This window comes from Schistocerca serialis, chromosome 2 (genome assembly GCF_023864345.2).
Source record: "Schistocerca serialis cubense isolate TAMUIC-IGC-003099 chromosome 2, iqSchSeri2.2, whole genome shotgun sequence".
Taxonomy (NCBI): domain Eukaryota; kingdom Metazoa; phylum Arthropoda; class Insecta; order Orthoptera; family Acrididae; genus Schistocerca; species Schistocerca serialis.
In genome coordinates, this window is record NC_064639.1 from 1,163,411,009 (window position 1) to 1,163,422,814 (window position 11,806).

At 41.4% G+C, this 11,806-nt stretch overlaps 1 protein-coding gene across 1 annotated transcript in view; it reads left to right on the top strand.

Annotated features, from left to right (window-relative positions):
• Window positions 1-10,894, top strand: part of LOC126458635 (cytochrome P450 9e2-like) — an 85,731-nt gene extending 74,837 nt beyond the window's left edge. The window contains exons 6-8 of the mRNA XM_050095803.1: window positions 685-906; window positions 6,286-6,549; window positions 10,116-10,894. Coding sequence (XP_049951760.1) covers window positions 685-906; window positions 6,286-6,549; window positions 10,116-10,285 — 656 coding nt within the window. The 3' untranslated portion in view covers window positions 10,286-10,894. The remainder of the gene's footprint in view (window positions 1-684; window positions 907-6,285; window positions 6,550-10,115) is intronic.
• The last annotated feature ends 912 nt before the right edge of the window (window positions 10,895-11,806 follow it).

Below are 11,806 nucleotides of genomic sequence, written 5' to 3' on the forward strand. Positions count from 1 at the left end.
AGGTAAAACTTTCTGCGAGTTTACACTGATTAGCCGTATACGACGAGGCGCGCCCTCTGCCGTGCACGTCACATTGGTTTGCACGGTATAGTTCTACACTGCAGGGCCGAATTTATGCACAGCTTTCTAGGTTGCGGCCTGGGGGTCCACATCACAAAAATTTAAAACGAGACAGTCTTTTGTCGTGATGTGGTCTTTCCATAGAATCTTAAAAGATTTAGTGTCGGATTGACGTGGATTAGAGTTGGGACTGGCTGTTGTACAGAAGTGGGACTCAGTACTTTTATGAACTTATTTACAATGCAAAGACCAGTTTAACTAAATCGAAAACACCATTACAAACAAAAGACTTTCTGAGGCCCGAGTAAACTTGAACATGGCTTGAACAACACAAAATATCTTCTCGGAATAAGAAGACGACAATAGCAAACGCGAAGACGTAACTTCTGTTTTTCTAATTTATTTTTATTCTTTTAAACTTAAATAAAGAATCGTTTTTTGTCCCGTAAGTCCCGAAACACGTATAGATGAAAAAAAGATTGGCATTCTACGATAAGAGGGGACCTCACTTTCATTATTTCTGCAATGTGGTTACCAGAGAGAGCTGTAAATAAAGAACGGAATCTTTATTAGAGCATTTTTTTTTTCCTTACTTGGCCCACAGTGTTCCTCTCATTGCGGCAGATCTCACGGACGAGGACATAGCGGCCCAGGCGATGATATTCTTCTTCGCCGGCTTCGACACCGTGTCCACTGCACTGACGTTCTGCAGCTACCTGCTGGCCACACACCAGGACGTCCAGAGGCGGCTGCAGCAGGAGGTGGACGAGCTGATGCAGAAGAGCGGGGGGCAGCCCAGCTACGAGCAGGTCATGGGCTGCCAGTACCTCGACATGGTCTTCTCCGGTGAGTCGGGATGACACCGAAGCCGAGTAATTGCAGCCGGTCGTTTCTGAACGTTATTTCTTATTTTTGTTTCCTGATATCTTTAGATCTTTAGATCTTTTATTTGGTTGTTAAACAGGCTATTCCACTTAACTGAATAACTAATTGATGACTAACAGTACGTTTTCCGGAGAAAAAAATTCACACTGGATCATTTATTCACGGGGAGAAAAGTTACAATGCAGATGTTCCTATGTTTCCATATTTCAAAAGGCCTGTGATAGCATACACCGTTAGACACGTCTAAGCACGATTTGTAAATTTCAAATATCCTCGAAATTAACCAGATTCGTTGAAATTGGTAGAGAGAAAACTTTATGTCATGTACAGACACCGGTAGGAGAAACTGAAAATATCAAAAAAATGTGAAAAAGAACTACGGGAATACACGCGTCAGCGACCGTAGGTCCGTGAGCTGAGTTTGACGACGGTACTTGAAATTACTGGCGTCAAGCCCCTCCCGTTGCCTTTCCTGCCGGACTCTCTTGGTCAGTTCCTATGTTCTCGACCACAACGGCATTAGGTTTCGGGGCCCGAGGGAGTACTTCTTTTTCTCTCGTCAGCTCAGACCTTCAAAGCTGCCGCCTGGCACAATAGGCTAATGGAAGAAAGAGACTGTCCAGCGACAGTGGAAATGTCGTGAAGGAAGTTAGAGAACAAGTAACAAAAGCAAAAATAGTGTCAGAGTGCTTAAATATATAAAAATGGTTCAAATGTCTCTAAGCACTGGGGGACTTAACATCTGAGGTTATCAGTCCCCTAGACTTAGAACTACTTAAACCTACCTAAACTAAGGACATCACACAAAACCATGCTCGAGGCAGGATTCGAATCTGCGACCGTAGCAGCAGCGCGGTCCCGGACTGAAGCGCCTAGAACCGCTCGGCCGGCTCTTAAATATATAAATTGGAAAGGTAAGCATATATGGAAAGATGTAAAGGCAGGAATAAATGAAACAATAGTGAGACAGTTATGGCATACACAGCTGAGACAAGACCTGAAACATCAACAAAGACTTTTGGAAACCACAGAAATGAACATTCTTCGAAGGATTACAGGGAAGGCTCTGAGAAACAGAGAGAGAAGAGAAAGCATTAGAAAAGAACGTAGATTGGGCTCCTTTAATGAGTTGGTACATAACAGAAATCATGAATGGAACGAACAGATGGCATGGATAAACGGAAGATTGTGAAAACCGTAAGAAATAAATCACTAATAGGTAAAGGAAATACTGGACGTCCAAGGAAAAGATGGATCGACAACCGGTCGGGTAGACTCTGGAGTAGTGAAGGAAATAGGCTTTAGGAGGAAGACGAGTAAGAAGCAGTATAAGATGAAGATATTGATGACGACTACGGCGGCAATGACGATGATGATGATGAAAAACTGCATGATTCTTTCAGACTGTGTTTTAAATTACTTGAACTGCTAGTTTCCGACACTGTCCCATTTTCAGGTGCATCTACAGTAACAGACATGGACACATCTTTATCTGTTCGTTAAACAAAACCTCATGCCATGCATATCTGTGCACAGCACGGTCGTCAACGGTCATCTTCTAGTAATTTTTACTACAAATCACACAAGTGCATATAATGTGATTTGATAAGATGATCGTTGACGACCGTGCTGAGCACAGATCTGCATGACGCGCGAGTTTTTGACGAACTGATAACGATGAGACCATATCTGCACATGTAGATGCATTTGAAAACGAAAAGTGTCTGAAACTAGTAGTGCAAATACAGTAATTTAAATAAGGCTTGTTGGAATCATGCCCTTCTTCAGATTTATTGAGGCTCTTCAAAGTCTACACTGGGCTGAGACAAGGGATCGCCATTTCACTTATATTAACCTCGCCTTACAGAAGATCGGTGGATAATCTACTGAAAGTGACCCTAATGGACCCAACTGCGGGATGTAAGCATTATTACACTTGCCAATGTAGATGTTATAGTATTAATAAGTAGTTCCAAAACATAATTAATCAAAAGAATAAAAAATGGCTGAAAAAACTATACTAAGTTTTAATGAAGAGAAGACAGAATATCTGGATGCAAATAGAAAAATCTGAAGTCATGCATCGGGACAGCCTACACAAACAGCTACAGGGGAACTGTCAGGGCATTTACGCGCGCACTATGAAGAAAACGTGCTCGCCAGAAGCCAGGCACTGATTTGCAGACTGTCGTCAACCACTGACAAGCAGGCTAGCCAATCAATAGCTTCTTTCCTACGCTCCGCCTTCCGTCATGACTAGCCTATTATACACTCGACCCATTAAAGTTTCAAATATAAGTCATACTGACACCGACCGCCTGCAATAAACAGAGCCACCTTTCCTCCAGAAAAGCCAGTCTTGCCCTGAGGAAGGGCGTTGTAATGCAGTCGAAACATCGGTTTTAAGTTTGTAATTAAAGTATTTTATTCGACGAAGCGGTACAACACCCAGAAGAATCTTAATCATTATAACACTGGCCGCGGAACCCTTCGTAGTTATAACCAGCAATCTTATCACCAAACGTAGGTGACTAGGTCACGAGGTTTCACATGTGGTGAGAGGATAATGACAATTTGTGTGACGATCAGCAGCAAGGAGCCTCCTTCGCTATGTGGGATCAAGATGTACGTACGGGTGGATTACAACTCACGCACCAGTTATGAAGGCCTAGTTGCACAGTGAAAGATAATAAGAGAAAACTGTGACTGGCGGACACGTCGGTTTCTAGAAGGATTTGTAGAATACGGACGATAAAATTGATAAACAGGTGGAGGGCGTATAATCTCTCTAGTAATAGTAGCTGATAACTAATTACAAGATTGACTACCAGAGACGGTAGGGGCGTTCAAATGAGTGGGTGCAAGTCTCTACATCATGTTGAGTACATGGTACCAAGTTTCACACGAGAAAGCAAATTTTACACGGCAAAATATAAATTAACGATCGTCATTCACAACCTATTGCTAAAGGTGCTGACACCAACAGGGTTTACTGAGAGCTGACTCAAAGTTACGTCTCCTCCCTACAACATAATGTCCGTACTCTCCAGATACTCTGAGAAGAGTGACCACAGAATCTCTTGTTCGTTTCTTCCCTGACGCGACGTTCTGCTTGTACATGTTATGGAGGGGAGCGTGGTGGGGGGGGGGGGGGGGGGTTAGAGGCCAACACACAACAGCGTCAGCTGCTCGCCCAGTCAGGGTTCAGGAAGAGCACGCCAGAAACTGTAATAAAGTCCTTTCTTAACAGAAAAAACTTACAGAATTTTCTCGAAGGCTTGATTTTGATTGCTTGATTGATTTTTAAGTAGGCGCGAAGTTACACCTCTGCAGTTGAAATTCGTACCCACCGGCTAGGTTTAAAAGCAGCCGGCGAACATTCCCTAGGTTTCAAGAATAAAAGTAAGGAACTGCTTCTGACTCGTATCTAAGTCGCCATATTCCCATTTCATGCAAGATGCTACCCCAGGCTACATGAGAAATTATGAGGCTACTGATCACAACTGACGTCAGACAAAAAAATATTTAAAAAACTCCTACAGGCCCCGTCTTGTAAACTGAGAGAAGAAGAAAATGAAACTGAGATGAACAAAAACTATTAATATCCAAAACGAAAACATTTTTAAAAAATCAGCTTGTATTCGACGAAAATAACATGGGACGGAGAATAAGATAGAAAGAACAACTGCGGTAGTTGAACAAGCACCGTAATATCGTAGAAGTGCTAAAGGAGCGAAGGTTGACCTGGTTTGATCACACAGCAGCAATGTCAGAGAACAGACTATCAGCAGCAGCATTCTCTAGGTAAATGCAAACATCAAAAATAGTTTTGCATCACCTCGGTTCCGAGAGTTCCGGAAACTGTACAGAAAATTGGAAGAGACATCAACATAAACATCATTTCCTCCATTTTTATTGCTCATGAAAACCACACATTGCACGCTGTACCACCATACGCCGCCGGCCGAAGTGGCCGTGCGGTTAAAGGCGCTGCAGTCTGGAACCGCAAGACCGCTACGGTCGCAGGTTCGAATCCTGCCTCGGGCATGGATATTTGTGATGTCCTTAGGTTAGTTAGGTTTAACTAGTTCTAAGTTCTAGGGGACTAATGACCTCAGCAGTTGAGTCCCATAGTGCTCAGAGCCATTTGAACCATTTTTTGAACCACCATACGCCGCGCAGAAGGAGCTCCGACACGATTTTACGACATATCGCATGAGCTTTGCCACCTCACTGTAGCAAAGCAACATCTAAACCAGTTACAATCACAGAACACAAAGTATAACAGAGAAGATAATTCGTGAAGTATGACATTTGGTTCGTTGCCGAGTGAAAAGAAGGAATCTGGTTAAACGACACGTATTTCTAGTCACGGCCGCTTAAATGTGAAGAACTCTGACTTCTTAATTCCTGATGCGAAACGTCAAGTGGATCTGTGGTGGCCCGAGTCACACTGTTAGAAAATTCGATTGTTCGAGATCCTAGAGCAAGAATTACTCCTAGCAACGATCAAGTAACATCAGGAACTTGTTCAAATGATTCCTCGGTAGCCGGCCGATGTGGCCGACCGGTTCTAGGTGCTTCAGTCAGAAAACGCGCGACCGCTACGGTCGCAGGTTCGGATCCTGCCTCGGGCATGGATGTGTGTGATGTCCTTAGGTTAGTTAGGTTTAAGAAGTTCTAAGTTCTAGGGGACTGATGACCTCAGATGTTAAGTCCCATAGTGCTCAGAGCCATTTGAACCATTCCTCGGTGTGTAACGGGTGATAGTCTCTTGTAGGCTCACTTTCTCGGCGACGTACGTCACGTTCGTAATCAGATGATATCTCGCGTGCCATATGATGATTGCAGTGTAATCCGTCACCGGAATGTCACATGATGTTTTGTTGCGTTGTTGTTTTATTTTGGTATGGCTGACGTAGTGGACGGTCTCTACATCTTTTTAGCCCTACGTGGTACTGCTTCTCTTTGTCTTTCTAAACACTTCTCGGATATCTGTCAAACAATATTCTTCGTGACAAAATGATGTATTTGGAAAACAAGAGCCTTACCAACTTTATAGAATGTTACGATCCACTGCTGCAACGGGTTATACAGTACGTAGATTATGCAGTTTCCAAGAAATAAAATATAAACGGCAGAAAGACACTGTAACTTCACTGCACACTTGTAAAGTCAAATACAACACAGGGAAAACACAACGAATTACAAACTGATCTGATTGTTAGTATACTATTACTTACTATGTGTAAATCCTGTGGGATCGTTGCTTCACATTAATGAAAAGAACTGTTGTGGAACAGCTGCAATATCCAATGGTTTTCTTAATGAACATTCCAGAAACTCTGCGCATGTACCCTCCTGCGCCTTTCTTGGACCGAGAATGCGTCCGCACGTACCGCCTACCAGCCACGGATTCGTGCCCGAGCGTCGAACTGCGACCTGGAGACGGGATCTGGGTGCCCGTTCACGGAATCCACAACGATCCCAAATACTTCGCAGAGCCAGATTGCTTCAGGCCTGAGCGCTTCACTCCGGAGAACAAGCAGCTCATCGTACCGTTCACATACTCTCCATTCGGGTCAGGACCTCGTGTTTGTATAGGTAAGCTGTACTTTATTTTTTATTTTGAATTATGTCAGTTCTTAAAGAAAAGCAGGATCAGCATCACTACATTAAAGACACGTTAAACACACGATGGAAAACAAAAAGTATGAGGAGACACTACAGAGATTTTGCAAGCGAGTAGTGCAATATCATTGATGAAATTCCCTCGGTTTTTGTGTCGTGTCAAGTTCAAATGAGAACTCAAGTTTTCCGTGATTTCCTCCTGCGTCATCGAAGGAAAACGACTGTCGTAATTCGTGCTGCAGGAGCGTTGTGTATGTAAAGGTCGGTCGAATCGTTGAGTAGAAATATCTCGAGCATTGCGTTCAGAGCATCTTGTCAGCATTAAACCGGAAGTGTCACGTGATCTCTCGGGACGACGCTATTTTCTTAAGGCCATTTCTCAATGGGCGTCACGTCTCGTCACGTGTAAACATTTCACAATGCATTTCAAATAGAGGCATTCACACTGCTCGTCAACGGACCGTTACATCACGGCACAAAGTTTCTCGCGAAGGAAGTTTTGACGGTGTCGTCGCCTGCTAACATCGTAAGTTAACCTATTTTCGCTGCTGTGTTTTTGTGTCGTAATATAGTAATATTTATTTTCTTATTGTTCTGCATTCGTGGAAAGTTGCAAATGTTCCGTGACGACTTGGATACTTTTTATATTGAGTGTTCTTACACCAGCGATGTCAGATATCTCAAAGCGAAAAATTATTCAGTTTTTACAATAACAGAACAGAGCTGACATGCATGTAAATAAGAACATAAGTTAACGAAGCAATTTCCACTACCTAACATGTTAAGTGAAAACGTCAACTCTAATGAAGGAGAAAACGTAGTTGTTCATGACGTTATTAGCTACGTTAGAAAAAAACATAACGGATGAGGTAAACAGGCTCCATTTCTTCGTTTATAGCTATTGCTTGACGTGTTTGTATGTGTATATTTCCTCTAGCAATTAAATGTCGGTGTTTTTAAATGATGTTTCACTTTTCAGCACATTACCGAACAAAACTTGTCAAGAACATACGTTATGAATTTTGTTTAGGCCATTAATAACCTTTGACGTTGTTAGTTCCTCAATTCCTTTGACATTTTGTATCACAGATGTTGGCTCATAAATATATTTACGTCTTTCGGTACTGGGCTAAGCGAACTGATGTGACGATACCGTGACGTGATTCCCGTTCATTTTGCTGGTCAAAACTACGAGTCCAGCTTATTCCAGGCATCAAATTTATATTGCTATGGTGTCTACAAATCGCCTATACCAAGTCCATGGCACCTACGAAGTTAATCTGTTTGTACTAACGGTACGAGTGATATGACGCTATTCGAAATTTATAGGACACATTACGTACAAATCTACGTCGTCCCGTGACAATGGTGGCAAAGTATGTTGATAATAGAAAATCAATTCTGCGCATCTGAATGCTCACTCCAGAGATATTTCTATTCTATTGGTCGAATACAGAGATCTCTATACAACCTGGATGTAGAAGTCTGGTCTCTGAGTACAGAACTGCAGCGAGTATGCAAATTCATGTGCTTTGCATCGTCCGCCATGTTGCAGTTTGGCAAGAAATATCGGTCGGCCTGTGCGTGACAAAGAATTGCAGACCGATTTCTTGTTTTGAACTTTATGTCAATTTGTGATATAACAGGTTGATATGAGAGCGGAATCTGAAAGTATTTCCTTTTCGTGTTCTAGTGACATTTCCTAGCATCCATGTTGTAGTTCGGCAAGAAACGAAACATAATCATCTATGGCTGGCACGATCAGACAGCGGAAGTTCAACGTTCAGGTGGTATAGAGGTCACTGTAGATGCGTTATGTAAAGGCCGAGGAGACTATACTCATTATCAGAGAGGATGTTGATGTCTATGAAGTACAGATAGGGGTAGTAAAGTAGCCACCACCGCCGATCTTGTTGGAGAGTAAGCAGTTCCCCACGTATTCGTCTACGTAAAAGGAACGGAATAACACTGATTAAGCAAACAATTATTTCAGTAACAAAAAGAAAAAAAATGTGGGTCAATAACCGTCAAAAGACCAAAGTTAGAAGAAATGTCTCTACGGGGTTAAGAGTTTCAAAACAGAGAAATATTAAGAGCATAATGAAAAACAGTCAGGATTTTAAAGAATAAGAAGAAAAAAATGCAAATAATCAGCCATGACAGCGAAATAATGAAAAAAACTTGAAAAAAGGAAAATAAATAGCAACCGAAAGACTAAATCATAAATCTTGCCGGCCGCAGTGGCCGTATGGTTCTAGGCGCTACAGTCTGGAACCGCGAGAACGCTACGCTCGTAGGTTCGAATCCAGCCTCGGGCATGGATGTGTGTGATGTCCTTAGGTTAGTTAGGTTTAAGTAGTTCTAAGTTCTAGGGGACTGATGACCTCCGAAGTTGAGTCCCATAGTGCTCAAAGCAATTTGAATTATAAATATTGCTTTACATGGCCCAGAGTTGGCCAAATTCAGATCAGTAAGAAGAAATAATTACTAAGTAAAGTGTTACGCCGGCCGCGGTGGTCTCGCGGTTCTAGGCGCGCAGTCCGGAACCGTGTGACTGCTACGGTCGCAGGTTCGAATCCTGCCTCGGGCATGGATGTGTGTGATGTCCTTAGGTTAGTTAGGTTTAAGTAGTTCTAAGTTCTAGGGGACTGATGACCACAGCTGTTAAGTCCCATAGTGCTCAGAGCCATTTGAACCATTTTTTGAAGTGTTACGGTTCTACTTCGCAAAACAGCTCTAAACTACTTCTGAAGCTTTATCAGTGAAGTTCAAATCCGTCCTGTAACACACTTGTGCGCCGCGTTAATTCGCAACTACTCCACTCTGTATTGTACCTACTTTGAGTACGTAAGGTGATACGTTTGTTTGCTGTTATTCCTAGAAAAAGTTGATTATGACCTTTTGTACACCATAAATGTTACGCCACCGCCAATCTTATTTGATACATGGCTGTTTTTGAACTGTTGGTAAAAAAAATGCAACGTAAATACATTTAGCTGTCTGAACGACTAAACGTGCACTTCACCCAAGGACTGACGCTGGTGTAGCCGCAAAAGTAAATTTACTCATCTTTTTCTAAAAAACAGTAATTAGATTCAGAGAAAATTTGAGTCTGTATCGTAAAATGTTATGCACTAACAAAACCTATTTTCCTGTTTTGTGTATTTCTGGTCATCATTCGTGCTTCATGTACTGGTTTATTTATGTACCAATGTTTCAGACTCGCTTCAGCATGGATCTTTGTAGGTGTGAAGTTAAACTGTGTTGTAAACATAAGTCACAACAGACAGGATAGGACTAGCCACTTTACATTGAGCCCTGCTCAGCGTAAAGTGGCTAGTCCTATGCTTTCTCTTGTGACTCATGTTTACAAATACTTCAACTTCACACCGACAAAAATTGTAGTTTCTCACCGTTAGCAGCTCAAAATGCAAGAAATTCACAGACCATAAATCTATGGTGTATGAACAAATTTACCATCATATTGCTCTCATTGTATGTGATATGAGAATAACGTTGTTAATGTTTCCTTGTTGCAGCCCAGAGATTCGCTACCATGGAGGCAAAAACTTTGCTGCTGTACCTCATGTCCCAGTTTAATATAGAAGTTGTTTCCAAGACACTAATTCCGTTAAAACTCGATCCAGGCAATAGTGTGTCGCTCTCTATAAAGGGTGGTGCGTGGCTTGGCATTCGACAGAGATCCTAACACGTACATCACTTTCAGCAGAACGAAGGAGATCTCACAGTATTGTTCAACTGGTAATTCAGAGCACCAAGGGATGCCTCCACACCGACATCGTCCCTGTTCACATAGAAAAAAGCGATAATCGCTATTGTACGTCCAGTTATTGACTTGAGTATAGGAAACTTTATGGTTCGGATGCAAAAAGGGTATAGTGGAACAGTTTTGAAAACAAATAATGGACTTTGTCATAACGGTAGTTTTTGGATGCTATTCAAACTAAGACACTAAGATGACTCCCAGTACATGACTTGATGACTCAGAACTCGTTCCATACTTCGCAAAGGCTTTGGAGAAGGAGATACGGCGCAATCAACTGATACCAATCATATATGAATTGAGTTATTCCTTTTCGAGTGTTACAGTCAGCATTTAAACTATGTTGTGATGCAGGTATAGTGTATAAGGAATCATTTGTTCACGTCTTTTCTCATGATATTCGTATCTAAAACAAAATAAAAAATAGTGTTGTGAAACTGCAGCTAGAGTGTATCTCAGTGAAACACCTGGACAATGATAATGTAAACTCTCAACTTTATTGCTGTCACATTCAATAAATAGTTTTTAAATTATCGTTGTGGTACTTTTATTGATTTGTAGTTGTACTAATTACACATTTTTGTACATAATCCTCAAGACAGCAGTTGTGCTATTTACATAAACATGCAGTTTGTTTATAGGTAACTGACAACTTGTTTATATACCAGTATTCATATTCTGTACAGAATGTATTGCCAAGTAAATACTGCCGTCTTTCAAGCATTTTATTTCTGTTAGTAGATCATCTAAGGGTTTCACCTATGTATGTCACACATTTCGAAGTCACAGACAGAGATTTCCCTGCTAGTAGTTTTGCATGAATTGTTAAAAACTAATTTCACATAGATTCATTTGGTTCTAGAAAGCGTCCACCTTGAGTAAAACACAGTTTTTCTTTTTCGTTGACAACCTGTTCTACTCAGCCAGCTCAACTCACAACAGGACAGGTTTCCCGTGTGGTCACCAGTCAGTGGACTCCTAGCTAACATATTTCTCAATCACATTGAAAACAAAATATTTGAGACAACAATAAGACCCAAACAAAAAGAGTAGTATATTGGTATCGCTATGTAGATGATATCATGTGCGTTCTAGATGAAATACCCAGTCGCATCCAACAACTCCACAATGATATAAACGCAGTTCACGCAAAAATAAAATTCGCCACAGAACAGACAAAACAAGCAAACCCAGTTTTCCATATTCAGGAAGGCCACCGTCTATACATAATCTCTCTTTATGCACGAACTATCCATTTTGCAATGTATGCTACACAGTCTGAACAAAACTCCACTTTGTGACGACAAATACAAAAACCTATTACAGACAATCAGACAAATAGTTATAGAGAATGGATATGATATAAACATTATAGAGAAACTAAATCACGAAATAAAACGAAAATAAAGGGGACACCTAGCACACAAAAATAAAAACCTGTCGTCA